The sequence below is a fragment of the Lagopus muta genome, chromosome 1 (assembly GCF_023343835.1).
Source record: "Lagopus muta isolate bLagMut1 chromosome 1, bLagMut1 primary, whole genome shotgun sequence".
In the NCBI taxonomy this organism is placed as follows: Eukaryota; Metazoa; Chordata; class Aves; order Galliformes; family Phasianidae; genus Lagopus; species Lagopus muta.
Window position 1 is genome coordinate 120506029 of NC_064433.1, and position 24350 is coordinate 120530378.

The following is a 24350-nucleotide window of genomic DNA, read 5'->3' on the forward strand; positions in this document are numbered from 1 at the left end:
ACAGCTTGTTTACTTTTGGACTGGAAGGTGAGGCTTTGCTGCTGGCTGGGAAGAGGTCACATTTACGGTAGGAGAAAGCTCAGGGGTCTCCAGCCCCTGCACCTCTGTCCGGAGCTTCCTGCGGGCCGGTTTGGAGGGCGGTTGAGCAAGAACAACCTCCTGCAAGGAAGAAGCACAGCAAAATTAAGTCAGGTTGTATGTATCCCGTCAGCAGGTCGGGACAGAAATTGCTGACATCTGGCCTAAGCTTTCGTAATTTAAAGTGGAACAGGGCTTAATCTAAATTCAGTAATAGTCTCTTGGGTTTTTGACTTAGTTCAAAGGAACAATAACTCCTATGACCCTTTAACGAGTGAAATGATAACACTGGTGTTTCATCTTCATCTGGATGACAGGCTCTTCAGAACTGGATTGTATTTGGGAAAGGGATAGAAGGGGTGCGAACGTATACACTAGCCCTAAGTTGGCCCCAAATCATCACGACCACAGTAAGATTTATTTCTAATTGCGCTCAGTCAATAGAAACCAATCATCAATCATTTCCATCCTGTTTCCTACCTCAGTCCTTAACCCCCTGGCACACATTCTCTCCCTGCTTCTCCCCTACTCTCTTACATGAAATAACATTGAAAAAAGCTTAGGAAGACACATGCATGCAAAATCAACATGTTGGAAGTGTAGAAGTACAGTTACATCTCTCGATAAATTAAATCGTAGAGAAAATCCACTCTGCAGGTAAAACAAAAAGCTTTAGATTTTTATGCCTTTAAGCGGTAAGAATTGTTTTCACACCTTTAAGTTAAATCATCCTTTTTTTTTTTTTTCCTTTCTTTTTTGCAATGGGAAGTGGGTTTAATGCTTTATAGCTGCTTTTATGCTGAAATATAAATACGTGTCTTTCAGAGCATTTAATTACTAGATCGCTTCTACAAGCAATATAACTTTTACTGCTCTATCTCAAAAATGAGAAAGCTGAGACTCAAAAAAAATGAAGTGATTTGACAAAAGTTACTCATTTGGTGTCACAATCAACAGCAGAGGTCAAGTTTTACTATCACTTGCACAGTCTGTGCTACTGGGCCAGGCTATCTTCCTTACTATGGTTTGGTCATTTGTTAATAATATAGGAATAAAACTAAACAAAGAAACATGCAGTGACAATGCAATCCTAAGAAAAAGAACTATAGTAAACAGCCTGACTCAGCAGAAGAGACAACTATGACTGGCAAAACATCAAAAAGAAACCCCAACATAAAGCCATTAGTAATTAAAATTATTAGAAGAATTAGAATTATAAGGAGAGAAGGGGTCTAGATATTTAAAAAGAAACAGTTCTGCCGTTACTTTAAAAACAATTCAGAATATGATGAGACCTTTTAATCCAGACATTGGCATATCAGCACTGCACAGATCTCAGATAACACTGCTCTGAAATCCTATGCTTGCACATAGCTTATGATGTACGGCAGGAAAGGAACTTGTGCATGCCTTCAACAGCTATGAACTGCTGGGATTCCAAGCACGCAACTGCAGTCTACCTTAAAACTCCAACATACTATGAAATCCACAGGATTAATCTATGTTCCATTTCAAACACAGTACTGGAAGAAATACCCAATACCTAAAGGCAAAAGGGCTCTTTGGCTGTTGTTGCACCAGCCCTACAAGGTGAGTCAGCAGTGTGCCAACAACGTGCTTTCTGCACCCCACAGCCAGGTGCTGCTCTGTATTTTTCGGAGCCCAGTGGGAAGAGGATGAGCATGAAGAACCACCAGAATTTCATTGTCCCAGCAGGGCTGCAAAGTAGCAAGAAACAAACGGGGCTAGGATAGAAATTGGATGTGTTGAACACAGGTAGAGCTAGGACACTGCCTGGAAAGCTTCATCGTGTACAGGAATGGACACTAGAGCATTTTTCTGCACCTCCCATTAGGGAGGAAGTGTGATGATGCTCCCTGGCAATAGACATATCACCTGACAGCAGCTCTTGACTGGGATGAGCAAAGGTTTTGTAGATGCTGTTTGGATGCTGAAGGGGATGGAGAAGGGAGGATCTGCCTTTGCCCCCTATCAAAAATCTGTTTTGTCTGACGCTGATGGAAGGAGGCATGGGGAACATGACCAGGAGCAGGGAAATGCTCATGGACACTGATGGGGCCATTCCATTCATAAGCCAGAATCTGTGAAGAATGCCACTACAACTTCAGCGATTACTTCACACAAATCATGTTCATACAAAAGCATATTAGAAATTGCACACTGTAAGCAAATATTTTGAGCAAATCTTCCCCACTGTACGTACACTTAGTAGCAAATTCTGACTTGCAGCAAAGAAGTACATTTACATCAAAATTGAATCCTTAATAACTGGAAGCAAGAGGTGCATCATGATTTGGAAGAATTACAGTGAGACAGGGGTCAAGTACAATCAAATCCTTTTTTGTCTTCCCTAAGGCTTCACAAGCCCCCTATTGATTTGAAACAAATGGCAAGCTGCCTTTCTTCAAGCACGTGCATTGATGTGTATGTATAAGAGCCTTCTTAATGATTTATCGGAGCTGATGTCACACACTATCCCAGTTCTCTCTAGCGCCTTGACCTCCGGAGAAGGTAAACATGTGAAAACGTAACCCTAACCCTCAGTTTAATTGCTTTAAATCTTAAAACAACTACGTTTGTTGATGAAGGCAAATCACTCAACAATGGTACAACATGCAGGTCTCACCTTTTTTGCTGAGCTGTTTTCTTCTGTCTGGGATGGGGGTCTATTCATCTGAGGATGTAATTCAATCTCAGATACTTGCTCTGTCTGTAACAACAAATCAGCCATTTACTACACCCACAAAACAACTAGCAGTCACATACAATAATGTCAATGTAAGGAAACATCATACACAAAAGAAAAGTTACTTTAACAATTCAATGGGAGGGGAAATAGAGTCCTAGGGTGACAGCTGAATGGATGACATATGTATTTTGTTGACTTCTAATGAAACCATTTTCTTGTGTTTCACTGTGCTAGGAAATAAGAGAAAAATTGTTTTGGGCTTTTCTTTTTTCTGAGAAAAGTTAGGAACTATATCCATCTTTAAAATATAAATGACCTCATTCCCAGAATTCCTTCCAGGGCTCTTCCTAAGACCTAGGTACTCAAATTAAAAACCAAGATGAGGATGGATAAATGCTAGAAGGATCGTGGCTGCACCCCATCACCTTATCATCTCCTGAAACTGATGAAAGTTCACTGGCGTAAGCCTGTGTCTTTAAATGGTAAGGCTGGAGTGAGAAAGTATGAATTATACCAAAAATTCCAGTAAAGCTACTGAAAACACCAGCCATAAAAGAAAAAGGCAAATAATCTTCTTCCTTCCTCCTTTCTCATGTTTCAAACAGAAACCAAGCTGAACCCTCAAAGCACAGGTCTACACTTCAGCAAACCACAACTCCCTCCCAGCAGCGCGTCTGACACAGGCGAACATCAGAAGGAGGGTTAACCCTTGGTGTTGCCTGCCCTGCGATCTTCCAGCACTGTTTGATTTGCTCCAGCAGGACGTGGCACGGCACATCTGCTACGCGAGGGCACCGGGATTTGGAGCTGCCTGTCCCTGGGCATGCTACAGCAAACATGGTATAAACAGGGCACGCCTGTTTTCTGTCTAGAAAGCCTCAGCTGGCTTTTGAAGACGGGAAGGCAGGCAGCAGTGGGGAGGCTGAGGGCGCTTGGCACTCGCAGGCTGCCTCTTCTCTTCTTTCCCAGCTCCTGTCAAGTCGGAGCCAAGCTGACAGCAGCCCCCAGGCAGGACAGGCAGCCTGCCATCGTGCTCTCTCCTCCAGAAAGACTCATTTCCACCCAGGTGAAAGCTTGTGTTTAGAAAAAAGGAGTTCAAGGCGAACCTCAAACTTTAAAGGGGCTGGAATTTTAGCCAAAAAAATAATAACCTGTCACACGCTGAGGAACCTAATTTGCTGTTGTCAGATTTCTGCTTAGACCCATCAAGTTCTGGAGTGGTCAGAAGTTTCAGAGCGTTAAACCATAGGTTAAAAAATGACAGAATGTGCAGAATTTGGTGTATTTAAAAATGAAGGACTTTTCTCTTTTCATTCCACTTCCCTTTCTGTTGTAACAAAAACAATAAGAGCTCAGCGGAAAGCTGCAGGGGAAAAGCAGTTCCGTCAGGTTACTGCCGCTCTTCAACCGTACATGTTGAACATGTACACAGAGGAGAGAGATTTGTGATCTTTTTTTAAAATGCATGTGAAATTCCTCTGGAGAGGAGGGAGATTTGTCTTGGCTGACAAGATTGCTCCCCCCCTCCTCTAGGTGTGCCACATCTGTAGTGTTATCTATGGCAAAATAAAAATAAACTTACTGTAACTTTCCACTACAATTTGAATATTAGTACCGTAAGCATCTGGATTCCAAAGAGCTACTGGTTAGCAACATTTCAATTCTGGAAACCTTTCTCATGGATTCAAGAGCTCCTTTTATATCTGTTGATTTCTGGTGCAAATAGGAGTGAAATTGAAAAAGCAATCTTTTTTTCTGTCTACAAAAATCAAAGACCTTTAAAATTGCATTTAATGCAACATAACATCTCTTTATCAGCAATCTGAATAGCCCATAACCTCCCTGACTTCTACAACCAGTTTTTATACATTTGAAAGAAATCAAAGCTCAAAGCACTGCTAGCTGCAGTCTGGCAGATCTACGGGGCTTTCACAAATGATTTGGTGATAGCAAAGCTCAAATCCCCAGCAGAGCCACGCAATAAAGTTGGCATCAAATCACATCACTTTGACAAATCGCTCATTTAGGGACATCATCAAGAGTAAATCTAGTATTTCAGAGAGTCACGTAGTATGCATGCTCTCTAAAGTCCTCATGGTATAGCTTTGCTGCATAACACAGTGCAATGGTGGATGTGTGAGAGGCAGCTCTGAAACACCTTTCTTTGATAGGGGCACCAGAACCCCCAGCAATCTGGCCAGGCAGGCTGCTTCTGGTGCTCATGCTCTTGTTGGAATCTCCATCAAACTTGGCATCACAAGCAAGCATTCAGCAATTTCCTCTACAGAATGGAAGATGAAAGAAACCAACTCTCTCTTGTTTATGTGTAGATAAAATGTGGTGTGTTCAAGCAATGCAGAAATAACCAAGTAGACTTGAACTCTACAATGTCAATTACAAATAAGAAGGAAAACTGAGATTAGAATAAGACAGTGGGCCTGGAGGAAAACAGAAAAAACCCCAAACCCTAATAATTGCAGAAAAACTGATTTTTAGAAACAGCCTTCCTTTCAGGAGAACATTATTTTAAAGTGAAGAAAATTGAAAAGGGGAAAGAAAAAAAAAAAAGAAAAAAGAAAAAAAAAAAAGCTAACTTCGTGTCCCGGTGGAAGGAAATACAAATAGTAGCGCTAACACCAAAACCATGAGATTTTCAAATTTCCAACAGTTTGATCAAACATTTCCTAATAACACATCACATGTATCTATATGCATATATTTGAGCAGCCGAGTGCTGTCCTGTGGCTGTCAGCCCCACAGTTGTGGCAGCTGTGTGGCTGTGGTACCTGCAGGCTGAGGCCAGGCCACAAGGCCAGCGAGAGGGGCTGCACACAGATCAGCCTGCAAAGCTCAGCAGGCACTGTGGCAGGGACTCATTGAAGCAGGTGGATAGTAAAAAACAAAACAAAACAAAACAAACAAACAAAAAAAACACACACAAAAAAACCCGATAATACAACCCCCACATTTGATCAGGAAAAAAAAAAACCCAAAAACAGAGCTAGTTCTGGCGATGCAACCCATCCATGCATAATGAACGAAACCGAGGGACTGCCGTGTCCCTAAAGTGCCATCTAGTGGCACGCGGGACAGGCCATTTCTCAGCGTTTGGCTCAGAGGAGAGCACAATTAATAGCTGTCTGCATTATCCAGAGCCTGCAGACTGCTCCTGCCCCACAAAGCGGGCAGGCAGCAGTGCTGACACCATAAGCCTCAGCTCTTCAGAGTCCGCCATTTGCTGGTCATGCAGAAGCTGGGTCTATGCATTAATAACTTGCCAGCAGAGCTCTGAGTTCCCACCTATGAACAAGTCTTTGCTTCTCAAAGTCATGGGCTTCCGACACAAGTGCCCAAGCATAAAGAACCCACATGCTACTGCAGTGGATTGCGTCCAGGGCCTGACACCACTTAACCCTGGCAAAAGCCTTTTGTGCAACTGCAACTTGCATCAATGCAAAGAAGGTTTGCTGATTCAACTAACCCTACCAAGTCCCCCAGGCAAGGCTTGACAGGCTTTCCAAAATACATTTACAAGATGTACAACAATAAACTACCTCCCTCCATCACAGCATAAGAAACTTTTCCTATATCTTGGAAATCTCTCAGTTATATCATACTTTACTTTGTAAAACTCAACAATATAAAGTCTTGACTATCTGGAGAGATTATACTGCTTATGCAATATGGTCTTCCAAAAGAAAATTCAGTTACAATAGTGTGAAATTGCTCAGATGGAAGTGTCTCATTCATGCCCACAGAATCGAGCAAGCTTCTGAAACAGCAAGTACTGGTATGGCTGGTTCCACATGCAAGGTCATAGTAGCTGGGTAAAGAAAATCCTGCTTGCATGTTCTACTAGCAGTACAAAAGACGTTTTGCAGATCAGGACTGAAAATATCTTGATTTTGGAAAGAAGTTCTAAGTGACCACAGAAAAGAGCATCAATTTCTTCTTTCAGTGAAGGGCTGATGGTTGGACTAGATTATGGGTGTCCAATATTTTGGCTTGCCTGCGCCACACTGAATGAAGAGGAATCATCTTGGGCTGCATATATGTAGGTCACTCCAAAAGCAATGCCTCCCATTTGTTTCCATGGAAATTACAACAGATACAAAGAGCATAATAACACTAATTGATAGAGCAAATTCTCAGCTACAGAACACTGTTCTTCATCAGTCATCACCATGAGCATTGTCACCACCAATGAACAATCAGTGCTCATAACAATCTGCACCAGCGAATATGGCCCACTGTCAATGCCACCACTGCTGAAATGTGCCACCTACAACCTCACTGTGCCCACATCCACTGGTTGATCTCCAGAAATGTTCAGCAAGCATCAGTGAATTTCAGCAGGTGCCATCTTTTTCTGTATGGAGGACTTCAATTCCATTCCTTTGCTTTATTCACATTTCTATGTCAGACACCATCGTGTCAGACTGCCCCCCTGCTGCCATCTGTCACATGGCAACAACATGTACTGAAATACTGGTGAGAACATCCAACCTCTACTGCCATACACCAACATCCACCTCTCATGTCATGGGCCAACAGAATACAGTAGGAGGCATTACTCTTGGAGCCGCCCTCATAAAATATATACTATTGTTAATGTGTATAAGCATCAAAACATTTTAATTTCTAATATTTTTTACTACAACATAAAAAAAGGAGAGCAACAAATTCATAAAACTAATGGGATATGTGGCCTTGTTTCTATGAAACAAATACATCAGCCTGGTTCAATGGCAGTGGCTGGCATTCTCAGTGACCTCTCAATGGGTTCCTCAGAGATTTTTGACGACATTTTATTCTTCGTGTGCTTTACCCTTGAAAATAGTTGTTCACAAATGTATGTAGTGCCAAAATGCAATGATACAATGGAGGTGACTATGAAATAAGTGACATTTCTCTCTGCTAAGATAGGGATTACAAAAGTCCAGAAGAGAGACATGATCGAGTTTTTGAATTGAATACCTGACTCTAAAGATACCATCTGAAAATTTGCAGGTCATGCATTTATGCTGATTGAAAACAAAGTCACAAATTTACCCCAAAAAATGATAATTTTTTGGCAATCTTGAAACCTGATCTTGAATTCCTGTATCGGAATGGAAAGCGTGGCTGCATATTTTTCACTGTTTAGAGCACCTTGCTTACCCAATGAATCAAAATGCATACAATTATTTGCCATCACTTGAGTTAGCACTGCACTGTGCCCCGTGCCCTGGTTTCATCCATGGGGCTGGGTCAGGCCGCTCAGTGGGGCACATCCACCACCATGATTATGTGAGGCAGTGGTGGCTGCAGTGTGAGCTGTGCTGAGCCATGGGTTGGACATATCTGGACTAGATTTCTTAGTGATCTTTTCCAAACTTAATCATTCTATGGTTCTTCCAAGTCTCCTGAAGAGTTTCCCTTTGCCTAGATCAACATCCAGTTATTAAGAGATGGTGTCACCTTTTCCCGTACTCATATATTCTCCCATTCTTGCTAAGAAGAGCCCTATCCTCCTCACTCTTCCTGACACAAAATAAAATTGGCCAATAAAGTCTCTGTAAAATGATTACAGCCTGAGACCAACCTATGGCCAATACTGAGCATTAGGACAGACAATTCCTCATCATTAGGAAGAGCGTTAGGAACTGTGAATGCTCTCTGTCTCATGGTCTGATCTTGGACCAGACAGTCATAACCTTCTCACTGCTCCACAAGACAATACTTAACAGTACCTTTCTAAAAGATCATGCAACACTCAGTTAAGTGCTGAAGGCTTTGAAAGCCTCAGATTAAAAATTTTCTTAACTGTACAAGAATGTGTTACTTTACAATTAGTTCTTTGCTTACATTTCCAGTTGTATTTTTTGTTGTTGTTGTTTTGTTTGTTTGTTTAGCAATGCTGGATAATATATAGACTTCACACCTGTTTCTCAAGACAGGTCCAGTTCATAACTGGTCTCCCACAACAGAGGGTCCTCAAGGAGTTTTCACTGTTCTGTTAACTGAGAGCTTTTTGCAAGAGGTAAAATATATATATATTTGATCTTTTCCACAATTGAGTCCAGCCCACACTTACATTCAGGCTAACTTTAATGGAAATAGCACCACTGTAGTCAATAGCACCACTTGCAGAAACGAAATTACCTCCGTGCATTCACTGTGCATTCACTGGTATAGTCTGTAATCATTACCTATACAGTATCACTGCTTAGCTTTGCAAAAAAAAAAAAAAAAAAAGCATTGAGAACAGCTTATCTGTATGAAAAAGTAGGATACTAAATATGCTTAACGCTCAGTATGTGCCCATTGCAATCTTCTATCATCTCTAAGTAACTTCATTTAAGAGGTATTTTTCTCCTTTCTGAACATTCACTTTTTTTCTGTGTTTAGTGCCAATTTCTAAGAAGTCAAGATGTCTCAATTCCAGTTTCTGTGAGTCTAGTCTACCCCACACTGAATCATCAGTTTCTTTTATTGCTTGTTACAGAAACTGAAAAATGATAAGACAGAAAGAAAACCCATAGGGATGCAAATGCAACAAGCTCCTGGGGTCTCAGTGTGCTGTTGGCTTCCTCACCACACTGTGCAGCCCTGAAGTTTTGATAAGCTTTTTCTTTCCCCGAGCTATCTGAGGGCTGCTGATAAGGTTTAGGCAAAAGGCAGCAAATACAAATAAACTGCTGCAACATTCAGGTCATTCGCAAGGAAAGAATTGGACACAGATGGAAGCATTAACAACAACCTGTTTCAGTACTCCACTTCTACAAAACCAGATGAATGAGAACTAGGAAGAGGTATGTGCCTTCCACATGAGATACAGGCATTGGATTCTTGCCTTGCTTTGTTCTTGATTTTATGATAAATCTGAAGCCAAATTCAAGAAGTTATTACAACATGTTTTAATTAAAATACTCACTTTTATTCTGCCACTCTCCCAGAAATCTCTTTAGAAAGGATTTTATGGCAACCATCAACTACTTCCCAAATTCAATTCTAACTGCACTAGCTTCTACCACTCCTCAAACCATAATTTATTTTGCCTAGCCATTTCAGATTTAATATATAATTTTCATGACAGAAGAGGATAATCCATTTGTATTATATTAGAGTGGCAGATGGCAAAGTCTTTCATGCTATAGAAGACTTTCAGTTTTATTATAATCACAGGCTTCTTCAGTACCTAATGCACTGATTATACAAAATATGTTAATCTGCAACCAAAACAGTGGAGATGATCAAAAACTGCCATCATTTTCTTGCACAGTGATTGCAAACTGAACAAGTATCTTTTGGTTCAGTTTAACATGGCTGCTTGGGAGAGAACCATCATGTATATGAGTAGTGGACTGCCAAAAGCAAAATCGTTTTTTTTCTTCTTTCCATAACAATAAAGTTCCCTCTCACAAAGGTCCGGATGTCTTGCCAGCAGGACATATTCCTCACATAATTTTACACAGTAAGAAGGCACCTTAGTTGGTTGCACATTTTTTCCAAACAGCCCCATAATGGAACTCAGCGAACCCTCTCTCATCCTCTTAGTGACTCAGGCTTTACCCAGATGTCAAAGGCATAGACTACACAAGGCAACCAGAGGACCAGGTGTGGGTTATTTTGGTCAAAGTGAGGAAAAAATTACATTACCTAAGAGACTTCCGAAGATCAGTCTGTCAGGACCTCCGAATTTAACTAGGCAAAGCAGTTATTGGCAGATGGGATCCCCAGGACCAGCACCCAGCATGGAACCAGCATGTGGCCATTCCACTCAGGAGTCCGGGAGCTCTCAGCACGACGGATGGGAGCCCTTCTCCACCTCTTCAACTCAGCACCACAGATCAGCGTGGGCACACTTAATTTGCTGTTACAGACATTTCTTGAACTGGGTCCCAGTTTTCACTTGCAATTCCTGATGATGAATGGCCAAAGGGCTTTGAGGAATTAGAAGTATCAAATAACGTTCTGAGAGCAGAACATTCAATAAGTTAAGAATATCTTAGTTTTCCAACACAGCCAGGTGCCTGTAACTGGGAAGGGTGACCCACCTATCATCCCTCACAGCATTATGTTTCCATGATTTCACCAAATCAATAGTAACTAATGCTAATGATGGCCTCTCAACTGACAGCTTAACTCTGAGCTCATATAACATAGTGAGATTTTAATATTTAGGGCTGCAAGGTACTCGCAACGCTTCACAAGTTGCTTATGTTAACAACTGCCTACCTACTCCAACTTCACTAGAACACTGCCTTAGTCTGTAATTTTTGTCAGTGTTCATCAAAACTGCAAGCATGGAACTGCTGGGAAAAGCAGGTTCCAAGAAAACAAAACTCCAGCACAAATCAGAACTAATTTGCAACAGGCTTAAAATTTAGGCTCTGGGAAAAGAGACCAAGAACATGGTTTTTTTTCAGCCAAGATATACAGGGTTTTCTTCCAGTTCAACAGTTTTCAAATCTCCTTATGCTGTACCAGCAGGATACCATCACTGCAGGACGGAAAGATACTAAAATAGAGTAATTTAAATAAAGGAATGTTGATCTAATTGGGCAATGCTGCAGACAGTGAGTTATGTTGGAAAAAATCCTGAAGTTTTACTTGCTCTTCAGTGCTTATCCATAATTCCTATTAACACAAGTATGTTACTAAATCTTTCATTGTAAGCAATGGCAGTAAATGGCTTCTGTATGCTTAAAAGCCAAAAGTAATAAACTTCATTTTGTTTTCCATTTAAAAAAAAATAATAACAGAGGCTTATGTGAGATGTGCACACACGTTTCGTTCCAGCTCAGTTCCAGTGGAATGTTATTCACAGCACCCATAGCTATTTCCTGTTTGAAATTTGTACCACTGAGAATCAGCAGTGTACACTGCTGCCTTCCTATTGTGATTCCTACACCATGCTGAATATTTCAACAAGCTGTAGGTTGCCTGTTCTACGTATTATCACTTGGGGGGTCCAAAACGCCTAACAAGTTGTGCCTTAAAGAAAAAAAAATAGACCAGAAAAGCCATAGGTTTAGAATGTCCTGGGAAGTGAGCAAAAGAGGTAAGGGCAGCACCCTAAGTCACTGCAACAGCTTGCAACATATTAAGCATTTATGGTCACAAGATGAAGGAAAACTGATACAAACACAATTATTCTTAAACCCAAGCAGCTACCACAGATTTGCTAAGTGTAAGATGTGCTATTTGGGATTACAGAAGACGTCAGTTAAGTTGCACATAAGCACATACAAAGTAGTAAAATGAAAACACTTCAAAACAAACATATTAACCAAAATTAAACTCTAGTCTTTATATAAGCCTGTTTCCATACAAACTCTAAGTGCCCTTCACAGAAGTTAGGCAAAAACCGATTTCTTTTTTTCTTTCAAAAGAAAAGCAACATGAATTGAGGGTTGTAATAAAGCATTTCATAGCACATTTCACAACATCTTACTGGAAACATCAATTCAAAACAGTTTGCAGAGCAGAGAGATATGAGTTGGAATTCGAACTAAAAGATTATAAATCAGAGATAATGGAAAAATGAATTGCAGTACCTCACCACACTACGTAAACTTGCCTTTTGTCCATCTTTATTTAACTCATTTGCAGTCACCACAGCTATTTCAGATGAGAGCATTGCTGCATTAAAGAAATGTTCTGAGGAAAACCTAGGTACAGGTTATGGATTGATGGAGATATAAGTTGACAAAACACTGACTTCCGCAATGGAGAAAAGTATAAAGGAGATGGAGTTACCGAGGCAACCCGACAGCACCATTTCAGTATCTAAAAGGAAGCTACAGGAAAGAAGGGGACAGACTCATTAACAGGGTCTGTGGTGACAGAAAAAGGGGAAATGGTTTCAAGCTTGAAGAGATTTAGATTAGATACAAGGAAAAAGTTTTTTACTGTGAGGGTGGTGAGGCGCTGGAACAGGTTACCCAGAGGTGTGATGGATGCCGCCCAGTCCCAGGAGACATTCAGGGTCAGGCTGGATAGAGCTCTGAGCACCCTGAAGTATCTGTGGTGTCCCTGTTCATTGCAGGGCAGTTGGACTAGATGGCCTTCAGGCAGGGCTGACAGCACTGACCCACACCAGAGAAGACAGCCCTGCTGCTATTTCCCTATAAACTGGCTAATTCATCTCAATGTCTCAAGATTCAAGCCTCTCACAGTAAGACTGCACTAAGCTGCAGAGTGGAGGCCACAGCAATAGTAGCTCTCAGTTTCAGCTTGTGCCACTCTCATCCAGCAATCCAGTCCTTCTCCCCCATTACTCAGCTGGCTGTGCTGTGGTGGCAGAGCTGGATACAGAAATAATTTAAGAAGTCTGCAATATGACTGGAGATATTTGGCATGCTGTGACTAACCAGCATTTCAGTAACTTGCTGAGCAGGATTACCTTGGAGGATCTGTCAGGAAAAATAATGTTTCCCTAAAGGTTGAAATAAATTCTACTAAAAACAACAGCAACCATAAGCCAAGATCAAGACACTATTTCTACACTGCTATTAATTAAGCTATCCCTTGGTAGCTCTCTTTTATGCACTTTAGCCTTTATATCACAGAAGCTCTCTAATCTCACTCTGAAGAGCCAACTGGTCCATGCTGGTTCTCATCCATCCATAGAAAACTGCAGTCCTCAGAAGAGACTGTTTCCCTCTCCTCCTCCATAAGCTGATTTCCCAACCTGAGCCAAAACAAGCACGCAGAAGCGTACTTACACGGTGCACAGCCCCTGAAATATGTGAGGCTCACTTCATTTCCAAGGTATATTTGTCATTAGCAGTACTTACCTGCAGGCATACAGCACAATGTTAAGGCAATACAATAAGATTTTCAATAACATTGTTGAAAATTAAGTTAAAATGGAAATTTAAGAAGAGATTGGTAAATCATGGAACAGGAAAAAGCTGAATGCATCATTTCATCATGGCTTTTCTTCATATTTTGATCCTCCCTCTGTTCTGAAAGGATATCCTTCCCTCTTTCTTCATGCTCTTTAAATAAAGGGCCCCGTTGGACTAATGTAATCCATATGTTTATTATTCCTTCGTGCTATTAGCAAGGGTCAGCTAAGCTGAATTACGACCCTATCACACATGCTTTCCTACTGTCTGTTACCTTTGTCACAGAAGGGCACATTTGGTGATAAATTAAGCAAAATGTGACAAGCATTATGTTTATTACATTTTCAAGAACTGGGTTTATGTATATTTTTGTTAGGTCAAAAGAATATTTTGATATTTAATAAAATGCTTTTAAAAATAATCAGAAATCAAATAAGTAAATGTAAGTGATGCATGTACACAAAGTATCAGCTATATGTTCAATACTGAACAGGCATAGAAACCATGCCTTCTCTTTTTCTTTTTTTCCAGAAAACAGACTTTTGTATTGGAAAGGAGTGGATCGAGAATTTCACGTGGGACTCTTCTTGTGTTTGTGGCATTAGAAAGGTCCCATTCCCCCTGACCCAGTGTAGGAAGAGTGTAGTTGGTTCAGACTGCTCTCCAGGGACTGATGAATCAGATGAAGCAGAAACATGATGGGTACACTAAGGTGCATGGACATTAGCAGTAGGACTGCTAACAGTGACTTGGGGGAATTACGCAGCTTCAAACCAGAGTACCCTACAGTCCTCAAGGCAAAAACTAGCTGCACTCAGATACAGCTAAAAGGGGCAAGAAAGAGAGGAATGAGCTGCTGGTACAGTTGTGAGTAGCAGCAAGGCCCTTATCATTTCCATCATAAGCCCAGTGCAACAGGTGCAACAGGAGTTGCTCACAGGCAGGCAGATCCAAAGAGCAGATCCAAAACTCAAGTGATAACAGTTTCTGGCCCAATGAAGGTACCTCACCAAGCTTTTATATGTAATGGGCTGTTAGCTTCCCCGTGGCCATATCATCTGTTAAACACCTCACCAAAGGAGCTATGTATGAAGCATACTGCTGTCTAAGATTTGCCAGAGCCGACAATGTAACACTGCCTAAAATATGAAGAAGTATTTGAATGCAGATATGCACAAATTCATCAATTTTGCATTATGCTGTGGTTGCACAATACTCTAAACACAAACCAACACACAAAAATTATCTAAAAGCAAAACAAAAGAAAAGCACTACTAATGGTTTCAAACTGAATAACATCACTGGCATGGGATTCACTTCCTTTCAACATTCTTTTTCAAATCAATGGGTGACACTCTTAAAAGCTGCAGCTCCCTTAACAGATGCCCTCTGAGCATTTGAAGCTTGAGAAGAAAACAACTGGTATCAAGCCCACGCCTATCAGGCATCAGACTCCTATTAGAAGCCTTACTAGCATTTAATTTACAGTTCTATCTAGTGGGTACATGTAAGCTCCACTACAAAGTGATTTAATTCGCCTGCAATTTGAGACTGTAACACACTGGATACACAGACCAATGAAGAAGGACATGTACGGAATTGCAGAGCAAACTGTGAAGTTGCATTAACTTGGAAGCAAGAATGGCTATAGCGTCCAAGCCAACTTGTGCTAACCACTGCAACAGCAAAATAACCAAGCAAACAATATGCAGCAAACTGCTGAAAGCTTGCCCGTACCTGAGATACAGAAGGTCGAGGGGGCAGCGCGGGTGGTGGTGGGGGCAGCCAGCCAGACCTCACAGCTGAACAGAGAAAATGAAAAACAAACATTAACTTAATTACAAATAAAACCAAAATTTATTTCCATAATTCACAGTGATGAGGCAGCATTCAACTTGTTAGTAACAGAAACCAAACTTGATCTTTACTGAGGAAACCCTGTTTGAAATAACTTTCTCCAATGCTTATAAAATGAGCAGTGATTTAATTATTGTAAAAAACCACAATGTTGTGATAAAAAGCAGAGATGGAAGACAGTCAGCCACAAGAGCCTTAACTAAAGAAGTCCAATTCCAGTTAAAAAACACCAGAAAGATAGCATACGTATCCTTGGTACTTTGTTCTTTGTCCTTAACATCATGGCCTTTTAAAAAAGTGATGCTTAGTATCTAACATGGGGTTAGAGTTCATTGAATTATAGAATGGCCTGAGTTAGAAGGGAGTTTAAAGACCATCCACCTACTCCCATACAACCAACATCTGCCTCAGATGTAATGGGACAACATCATAAAACAGGAGGCATTACTTTTGAAGAAATACTTGTAAAATATACAGTGTTGTTAATATATGTTACAAAACATTTTAATTTCTAATATTTTTGTTAAAACATTAACAAAAAGGGGACAAAATCACAAAACTAGTGGGATACGTGGCCTTGTTTCTAAGAAACAAACACATCAGTCTGGTTGGATGGCAGTGGCTGCCATTCTCAATGGGCTCTCAATGGGTTCCTCAGAGATTTTTGATGACATTTTATTCCTCCCGTGCTTCACTCTCAGAAAACAGTTGCTCACAAATGTATGTAGTGCCAAAAAGCGATGACATGAATGAAGTGTGACTGTGATGTGAGGGGCATTTCTCTTTGCTAAGATAGGGATTAAAAGAGTCCAGAAAAAAGATACGATCAGATTTTTGAGTTGAGTATCTGATTGCAACTCCATTGACTTCATTTGAGAACCTGCAGCTCATGTATTACATCAACTGAAAATGGTGTCGCAAACATAAATTGATAAATTTTTGCAATCTTGAAACCTATTCTCAAATTCTTTTATCAAACCAGAAAGCAAGGCTGCATATTCCTCGCTGTTCAGAATCCTGTGTTTAGCCAGTTGCCTTCCCCTGAGTCAGCACTGAACAGCACTGCCCTCATGTCCTGGTTTCAGCTGACACACCTTTAATAGCGCACTGCTGGCACCATGATGGTGTATGGCAGGGGGGGAGCTGCAATGTATTGCATCTGTATGCTGTTGTCAGCATACAGTGGAGGAATTCTAAAGGGAGAAGGAGAAGTAAGGGGAGGAAGATGAACCCCTTATGGTCGGTTCTAGGCCTCTTCAGCATAACGCAATTTCAGCTTTTATTGTGAACTAGCACAAAGGAAGGTAACAATCACAAAGGTCCAGCTGCAGTTTGGTTTCTTTAAAATACATAAAATAAATCATGGGAAAATACTGCAGGATAGATGAGGTTTTCCAAAGTCAGCTGCACAGAGAAGGACTAGGCCAGAGAAATCATAAGGACTGATGGTGGTTTACCCTCCCCAGGTTCCTGTTGCACTGAGTGCTCAGCACTTGCACCGGTAAAGAGGCAAGACAGTCCATCTTGCACTGTTACTTGAATAGTAAAAAAAATGCATTATTAAACATAGAAATGCTTCCCACCACAATAATGCTAAAACAAGCAATTACATTTATACACTTTTTATTTCTATGTATATTTTAAAAAGCCACAAAGACCATTACAAGCCTTGTAATGCCATTTACATATTTTATATACCAGACCTAAAAATGTCTACGTGGTTGAAAATACGAAGACAAAAAGTATTAACCATTAAGCTGGTGACATGAAAGTAAAAATGCGTGGATGAAATCATTGAGAACAGTCACACTGACTATAAACAGTTCTCAAGAGTTTTATGGCTTAGAGTGCATGGAGGTGATGGGTTGACATTTGGACTTGATGACCATGGAGGTCTTTTCCAGTCTCAATGGTTCTATGATTGAATAGTATTCTGGGCCTTTACATCCTCTGCATCATCATTCTCTTGAATCAAAATGAAGCCTAATATCACTGCAGACATTGGCAGAGATAGGACAATTACAACCCAGCTGAGGTTAACCAAGGTAGTCACTAACATACCTACAGGTGTGAAAGAGATCTAGAAGAAAAAAAAAAAACCAACAAACAACACAGATTAAGCAATTACAATCCTTTCTCTTGTGTTAAGTAGCTCCATCTATTAGGTCACTGCAATACCAGCATGATGTCATCTCCATCACACTTTCCACCTCTCTTCCACACAATCAGTCTTCAGAGATGAACAGCAGAGTAAGAAGGCTTCCTTTCTTTCAGTCTCAAATTCAGATTATTCTTTCCTTTATCTGAGCACTGGCAGTGCAGATACTGAGCTTTAGCAGTTATTATTATTACACTAACAATATTTGAATACGAACACAATCCAACACAAACACAAATGCTCTGTAGGTCACTGCACTCTTCAACAGCAGTGAATTTAATGTTTATTTTCAGAAAATCTTGTGGGAGCTGTTATTCAATGAGTGCACCTTGCCTTCCCACCACTACTACTGCTTGTCACTGAGAGATCACCTCTGCAGGCCAAACAGTTCAGGCAAGGAGCACAAGCCATGCAAGCTGCTTAATGAGCATGGCACTAAGCTGGGCACTGCTGCCACGATGGTCTGAGAAGCAAACTACAGGCAATACCCACAGCTGCTCCTCGTGCCCTGCCAAGAGTATGCAGCCACTCCAGGCCCCATCTTTTCAAATCTGCTGGCTTATGCTTCAGCAGGCCGTCAAAAGTGCTATGGAAGCACTGAAAAGCAGCCTCAGCTTGAGCACCTGCTGTCCTGCTCTCTAACTCTTCCAGCTCACTGGAAGAGTTTTCTATACCTAGAAAAGCAGCAGGGAACGTTTCAAGCAGCGAGGCACTATCTGGCTGGAAAAGCACATCCTGATGTGGTGGCAAAGCCCCATACACTGTGAAGCCCTGAAAGACTACTAGGATTAGCCCCCACCAAAAATTTCAAAGGGAAAACATTTCTTTCCCATAAGATGGTCAAATTAAAAGCAGAACAAAACACTTCCTCAGCTTTCAAAACAGGCCATACATTAATTTAGCATTAAAGAAGTTATATGCTTACACCATGTGCATCTGACCCAGTTTCCTCTATTTAATCCTGCAAATTCTAACTTAAGCTACTCATGAAATATTCATAAAATTCCTGCTGTTGCAGAACATCTTTGGCCTGTTGTTAGAAGGAAATCATGCTTATGTGAGCACAATTGCTAGTTAGTTAAATTTTGAGGACTAATAACTTATATAAAAAAAAAAAAAAACAACTATTTTCCACACAAGGCAATGAAAAAGAAATTTAATGGCAGATGATACGTCCTTCAGCTTCCTCTAGTACCATTACTCTAAAAGAGGGCAATATTGAGAGATACTCCTAGATTTGTATGCATATCAGCAGGTGACTTGTACTACTAGGCTACTCTAGAATGCCTCCTGTGTTGGGGGAAAGCCTCACATTTTTAGGTTCTTGCTGTTAGAGATGATATCACTCAAGCTTTGAAAGCATACATAAATACAGGGAGAGGGAAGTCTGGTCCCAAAGAGAAAGCAAGAGCAATGGGACAGAGCAGCCATCAGGTAAATGTCATATTATCAGGTGCACACCCCAGAGCTTGGGGTGAAAGAAGAAGCTGTGTGCTATTGCTCTTTGGAGTCAAGTCTCCATATCCTGCGTAAAGGCAGAGAGAACTAGAGGGACATGGATACGCACAAAAGGACCACAGGGTAAGATGGAATAACCTCCCTTCAAACAGTTATCTAACACTTGGTCTGCTATTATCCTTACATATTTCCCTACAAGATACACCACAAAAATGTGGTGCTCTAAAGCCGCTCTAAAAGCGCCAATTCTCCCCCCGACCCCCAGCCAGAGCTGTGCCTCCATTACACCTCCAATGGTAGTGATGTGATCCAATGGCCTAGGAGCTGCAAACCAGATGCAAAGGCCCCACCTGTCTTCTAGCCCATTTTAACAGGATTTTGAAATGCATCCCCACATCAAAGAAAACAAGCAATTACAAAAAGCAAGGAACTGCACCAAAGGAGTGCACTCCTTGCAGGTGTAGAGAGCAAGAGGTACCCACACAATTTCCTCCCTGAAGGAAGACTGCAGGAAGGGAGTTCACAGTCCCAGTACTCCCACAGGTGTGTCATTGCTGTGCAGCTTGGTGGTGGTTATACCAGAGTGAGCAGTGCGAATGAAGTCTCAAAGATAGCAGAGTAGAAGGACTGTTCAGTTACCAGTAAAGACATTTAAGTACATCCAAGTGTCTGCATCACAAGTATTGCTGTAAATGATAGCATTTTCACAACACTAGTTACTCCCATAAAGGGGGTGATAAGGCTTTCAGGCAACAACCACACCTCTCAGTGTGTTTACACATAACAGTGGACTATCAGCATGGCAAGAAGCCAGGACCATTTTCCTGCTCGACTTCAGCAATCGCAAAGTTTTAATAGCCCTAACAGGTCACCACACTAGATAAAAAAGCAGGCTTTCCAATATGAAGCCAGATTAACATTTTACAACAAACACCAGGATGTAATTCTACATTCTGAGAATGGGGCATATCATATTATCCAGCCAACCTGCTCTGCGTCCAACCTCCGCAGTACACAAGACAAATCCTCGGTTCCTTCACTGTTACTTGATCAAGGAAAGTAGTCCAAACATAAATTTATCCCAGCTCTGTTAAACCTATGGCAAACAGGACTTCAGCTCACCACGTATAGCAACAGGAAAGAATGCCAAGATTAGGGTGAGACAAAATTGGGTCCTTGGGATCCATTAGATCAACCTGTAAGAGAACTGGCTGCACCTCTTCCAACCAAACAAAAAATCTGCCATAATAGACTGTAATGCTGGATACATGCTATTAAAAAATAAAAAAAAATTTAAAAAAATCACAGTGAAAACCAGCATATAAAACTATATTTCCTGAAACATATCCATGCCAGATATTAATTTTATTCATATTCTTTGCAGCTGCATTCTTCCCTGGTTTTATATCACTTTACTCTAGGTATCACCTCAGTCAAATTAAAGCTGACAAGTGAAATAACGCACTCCAAATCATCTGAGCTGAATGTGTGCATAAGCAATGCCCTTTTTTTCATGAAGGATGGTTTCCCTGAGTCAAGGGCCACTTTGCATATTTCTAGCCAAGATGAAACTAATTACTACTACCAAAGGAGCCTGTGCTCACCCTGATGTGGCCCTTGCAGCTGCTAGTGGCCCCAGCTCTACACATATGCTTCATCCCACAAATAAAAAGGCACCCATAGGTTGGCTGCTCCTCTTACCTCAGGTGCCATTCCCAAAGGAAGGAAAAGCCCTGTGTTTGTCAGATGGTGCAGTCCTATAACTAAATTAATCCTAAATCCGGACTGCCCTCGTTCAAGTGGACATAAGTTCAGGTTCTTGTTTCTGTTCTGTTCTCGTAAGACCAATCTTTCTACAGCTGGGCTGGGACTTAAGTTGAAAGAAAACAATCTGATAGAGTTCCTCTGGCTGGTGTGTTTGATAGTTTTCAGGTGGAAGCTAAAGGTCAGCACAGTATGACCACCACTGTTGGATCAAGGAAGAGAGAGGCTGCATTGCAGATTCACATCAGTCTATGCAGCCTCAGGGTGCTAAGCTCCCAGATCAGGTTTAACAGGAGAACACTCAATTAATTTTGCCAGGAAGTGAATGATCTACAATACAGAAACAGCTCTAAGAAATAACCCCAACAGAATGAATTATTATCCTGAAAGAGTTCTCACCAGTTGATTTGGTGCCTGGTAGCTTGAAAGCTGGCATTTCTGCCCTTCCACTCTGAGGCTAGTTTGGAAACTTGTTTGAGGTATTTTTCCTGCTTCTGTTGCCAAAAGCAGACCACAGAAAGAAGTTCTGAGTCTAAGTTTGAAATCCAGTTCGTGCTTACTTATGTCTTACAAAACTTTCCTCTTTTTCATTGAAATTGGAGTACTTGGGTATCACATAACAGATATCCTTCCCTGCACCCCTTCCTTATTTACCTTCCTGTACTCCAGTACAGTGATTGTGAAATAAGTTTTTTTCCCGAAGAGATTTGATTTATGAATTCTCACTAACACGCCTTCAGAAAGTTGCAACAATAAAAAAAAAAAATCCAAAACTTAAGGGCTGTAGCCAGTAAAGTAAATTTACTGAAGGACTCCAGTAAGGTGATTGTGAAATACCTGCTTTTGTCCATGGATCCATCCTAATGATCTGCCCCTCCTCTTCTCTAAACCATTCAACTTCCAAATTACTGGTTTTCTCTACTTGTTCCTTTTCTGTGTGTTTCTGTCTGGGGACCACCTCCCTCCTGCCCCACAAACAGTATCATTCACGACTTTGTTCTTTCCCTCCCATTTAGCTACGTTCTCCACCCACAGGGAGGCAGAGTCTCTCCACCGAGCTCTGACGGATCCATACTGCCAGAGTTCTTCAGCCCAAGGATATCCCAGAGGGCCTGCTGGAGGCTTCCAGAGGGATGTCACATGCTCCTGCTGCCTGTGATCACATCCAACAGAGATCACCTCTGAACTTCAGAAGTTGAGAAGAGCAACAGGCTACTGGCCACCATCCCTGAACCCCACCTCAGTCTTTGGAGGAAATCTGCATCTGCTGAGGCTTTCCTACAAGGGAGACAACTTGCCCCCCTTTCTGCCACAGGAGAAATAAATATGAGATTCTTTCTTGCAAAACTGTTTAACCTAGAATGTAAGCTATTCTATGATAGATCAGGTTTGTTTGTTTGCTTGTTTGTTTTCAAAGACTATAGTGAGCCAAACAGGACCTTGAAAATAGCTTGGCCAAGGTCTGTGGGGCTGGTAGGGCTAGTCAAGAACTTTTCAGCCTTAACAACTTTACCCTTCGCGTTTAAAATTTCATCCAAATACTTCCCACTTTTAACAACCTGCAACAGAATGAAATCACACTATTTTCCTCAATCCTAGAAACATTAGAAAAATGAGGAAAATCATTTTAAAAATTCAATGTAGACAAATTGCCAATAAGCAGACTTAAAAGGCTGGCAAGATTTGCCCCAGTTTACACAAAAGTACACTCCTGACTCAGCTCTTAGAGATATTCACAAATTTCAAAATCTAGAAACAGCAAAATAAGGTACCCCATCAGATTCCTATCATTTAATAACAATTCATTCATTCATGTCCTCACTATTTCCTCCTGTCCATCCAATCTTGAATAAACCCCTTTTCTAGATGGGCAAAGAAATTAGCTTAATAGCTGTAAACCTTACATCCCTCATAAAAAATTCTAGAAGACTGAAAGGCATAAAACTCTCCCATGCAAATCAGAGGGAAGACACTCATATTTTATTCAGAATAAGCCCAGTTCAGTGATCATATATTATGAAAGGGAACAGGACTGGAAGGAAACAGCAGCTTCAAAAACAGATCAGGGGCTGATTCCCAAAAGAAAAAAGCTACTCCTGCCATAAGAAAAAATAAATGCAACATTTATGTTATGAAAGCATTTCACAATATTTTCTTTGCAGCGGTTCGGTGCCTGAGAAAAAGTAGCACAAATGTCAGCTGAATTTTATGTTCTCTGTGTTTTGATTTATGTGTGAAAATAAATAATTTATTTATTGTTGTTACAATCCTTACAAAGACTTCACTTACTGCTGCCCTCCTAGTTTGATCAAGCCAGCATTAGAACTCTTGTATATTGTGCAAACAATATTCTGCAAAGAGCATATTTTGCTAGTAGTACTTGCCATTACTGCTATTCTAAAAAAAGATCCCTCAGAACTGTCACCTTTGTAACTTAATCTTTTAGTAAATACAAGACAGTAACAAGCAAGATAGCACGGTTCTACAGCACGAGTAAAATTCTTCCTTATTTATTACCCAAGGAGTAGTTGGATTTTACTAAATCGTGACAAATACAATCACAATAAAAGGAAGGAGTCATTTAAAGTAATTACTTTGTGAAATTCACTGTGATTTAAATTCAGCATAAAGAAGGGCACGGCTATCCTAGATTCATCTTGTCATTTCAATTTTGAACCAAAATGTTAATTCAAAAACTGACATCTATGTTAACACAAACAACATAACTCCCTGTTCCCTTTAAAGCTTATCTTTGGTAGCTAAGACTTGCAGCTAACCTCAACAGATACAGGTATTTCCTAGGAAATATAAATAAGTTCAAACAATACAGAAGATAATGCAATAACCATATATATCTCGGCTAACTTTGGCAAGTGTTTTAGCACCCAGTTCCACGTACTCAGAGGAGAAAATTACCCTGGCTTGTTCTCTGAGCTAGAAATACGATGTAACTGAAAACAGCTGAAAATGGTATTACAGAGCAACTACTCGACTTGGTTTCTATTGTATGACAGTACACCAGCACTCAGTTCTCCAAGCCCTCTCTCCTACACAAACACATAAGTATTTTATTTGATATCTGGACTAAAACCAGAAATACATAAAATTTGGCTGTGGATATGCAAATATGATAAAAAACAAAGACATCTCAACAGACCTCTACTATTCAGAAATCTCCACAGTCAGAAAACAAACATTCCCAAGCCCATACATTTGAGGAAAGGTTGTGCTAGTTGAACGAAGTAAGGAGTGTTTGAGGAAGTAGCAGAATCATCCAAAAGAGGATTCTTGCTCTTCAAAGGCATGAAGAAAAGATGCTGATAGCAAGTCCTCTGGCACTACTTATCAACCGAGCCATACAATAAAAGTACCATTTTACACTGAGTGAGAGTGGTAGATATGAAGGAGCACAGAAGTGATGTGGGGACACATCTGGATCATGCACAAAAATGATGATGCACACCAATAAATCAGTTCCCTTGTCTCC

General features: G+C 40.8%; 1 protein-coding gene across 5 annotated transcripts in view; it reads right to left on the minus strand.

Annotated features, from left to right (window-relative positions):
• The window catches only part of REPS2 (RALBP1 associated Eps domain containing 2), a 97846-nt gene that overhangs the window by 7919 nt on the left and 65577 nt on the right, over positions 1–24350 (minus strand). For 4 of the 5 annotated variants that reach the window (XM_048948974.1, XM_048948984.1, XM_048948966.1 and 1 more), the window contains 3 exons: positions 15364–15428; positions 2726–2809; positions 14–159 (listed from right to left, as the gene is read on the minus strand). In XM_048948974.1, coding sequence (XP_048804931.1) covers positions 14–159; positions 2726–2809; positions 15364–15428 — 295 coding nt within the window. Of the gene's footprint in view, positions 1–13; positions 162–2725; positions 2810–15363; positions 15429–24350 lie in introns of all 5 variants that reach the window. The other variant, XR_007377774.1, reaches the window with a different exon arrangement.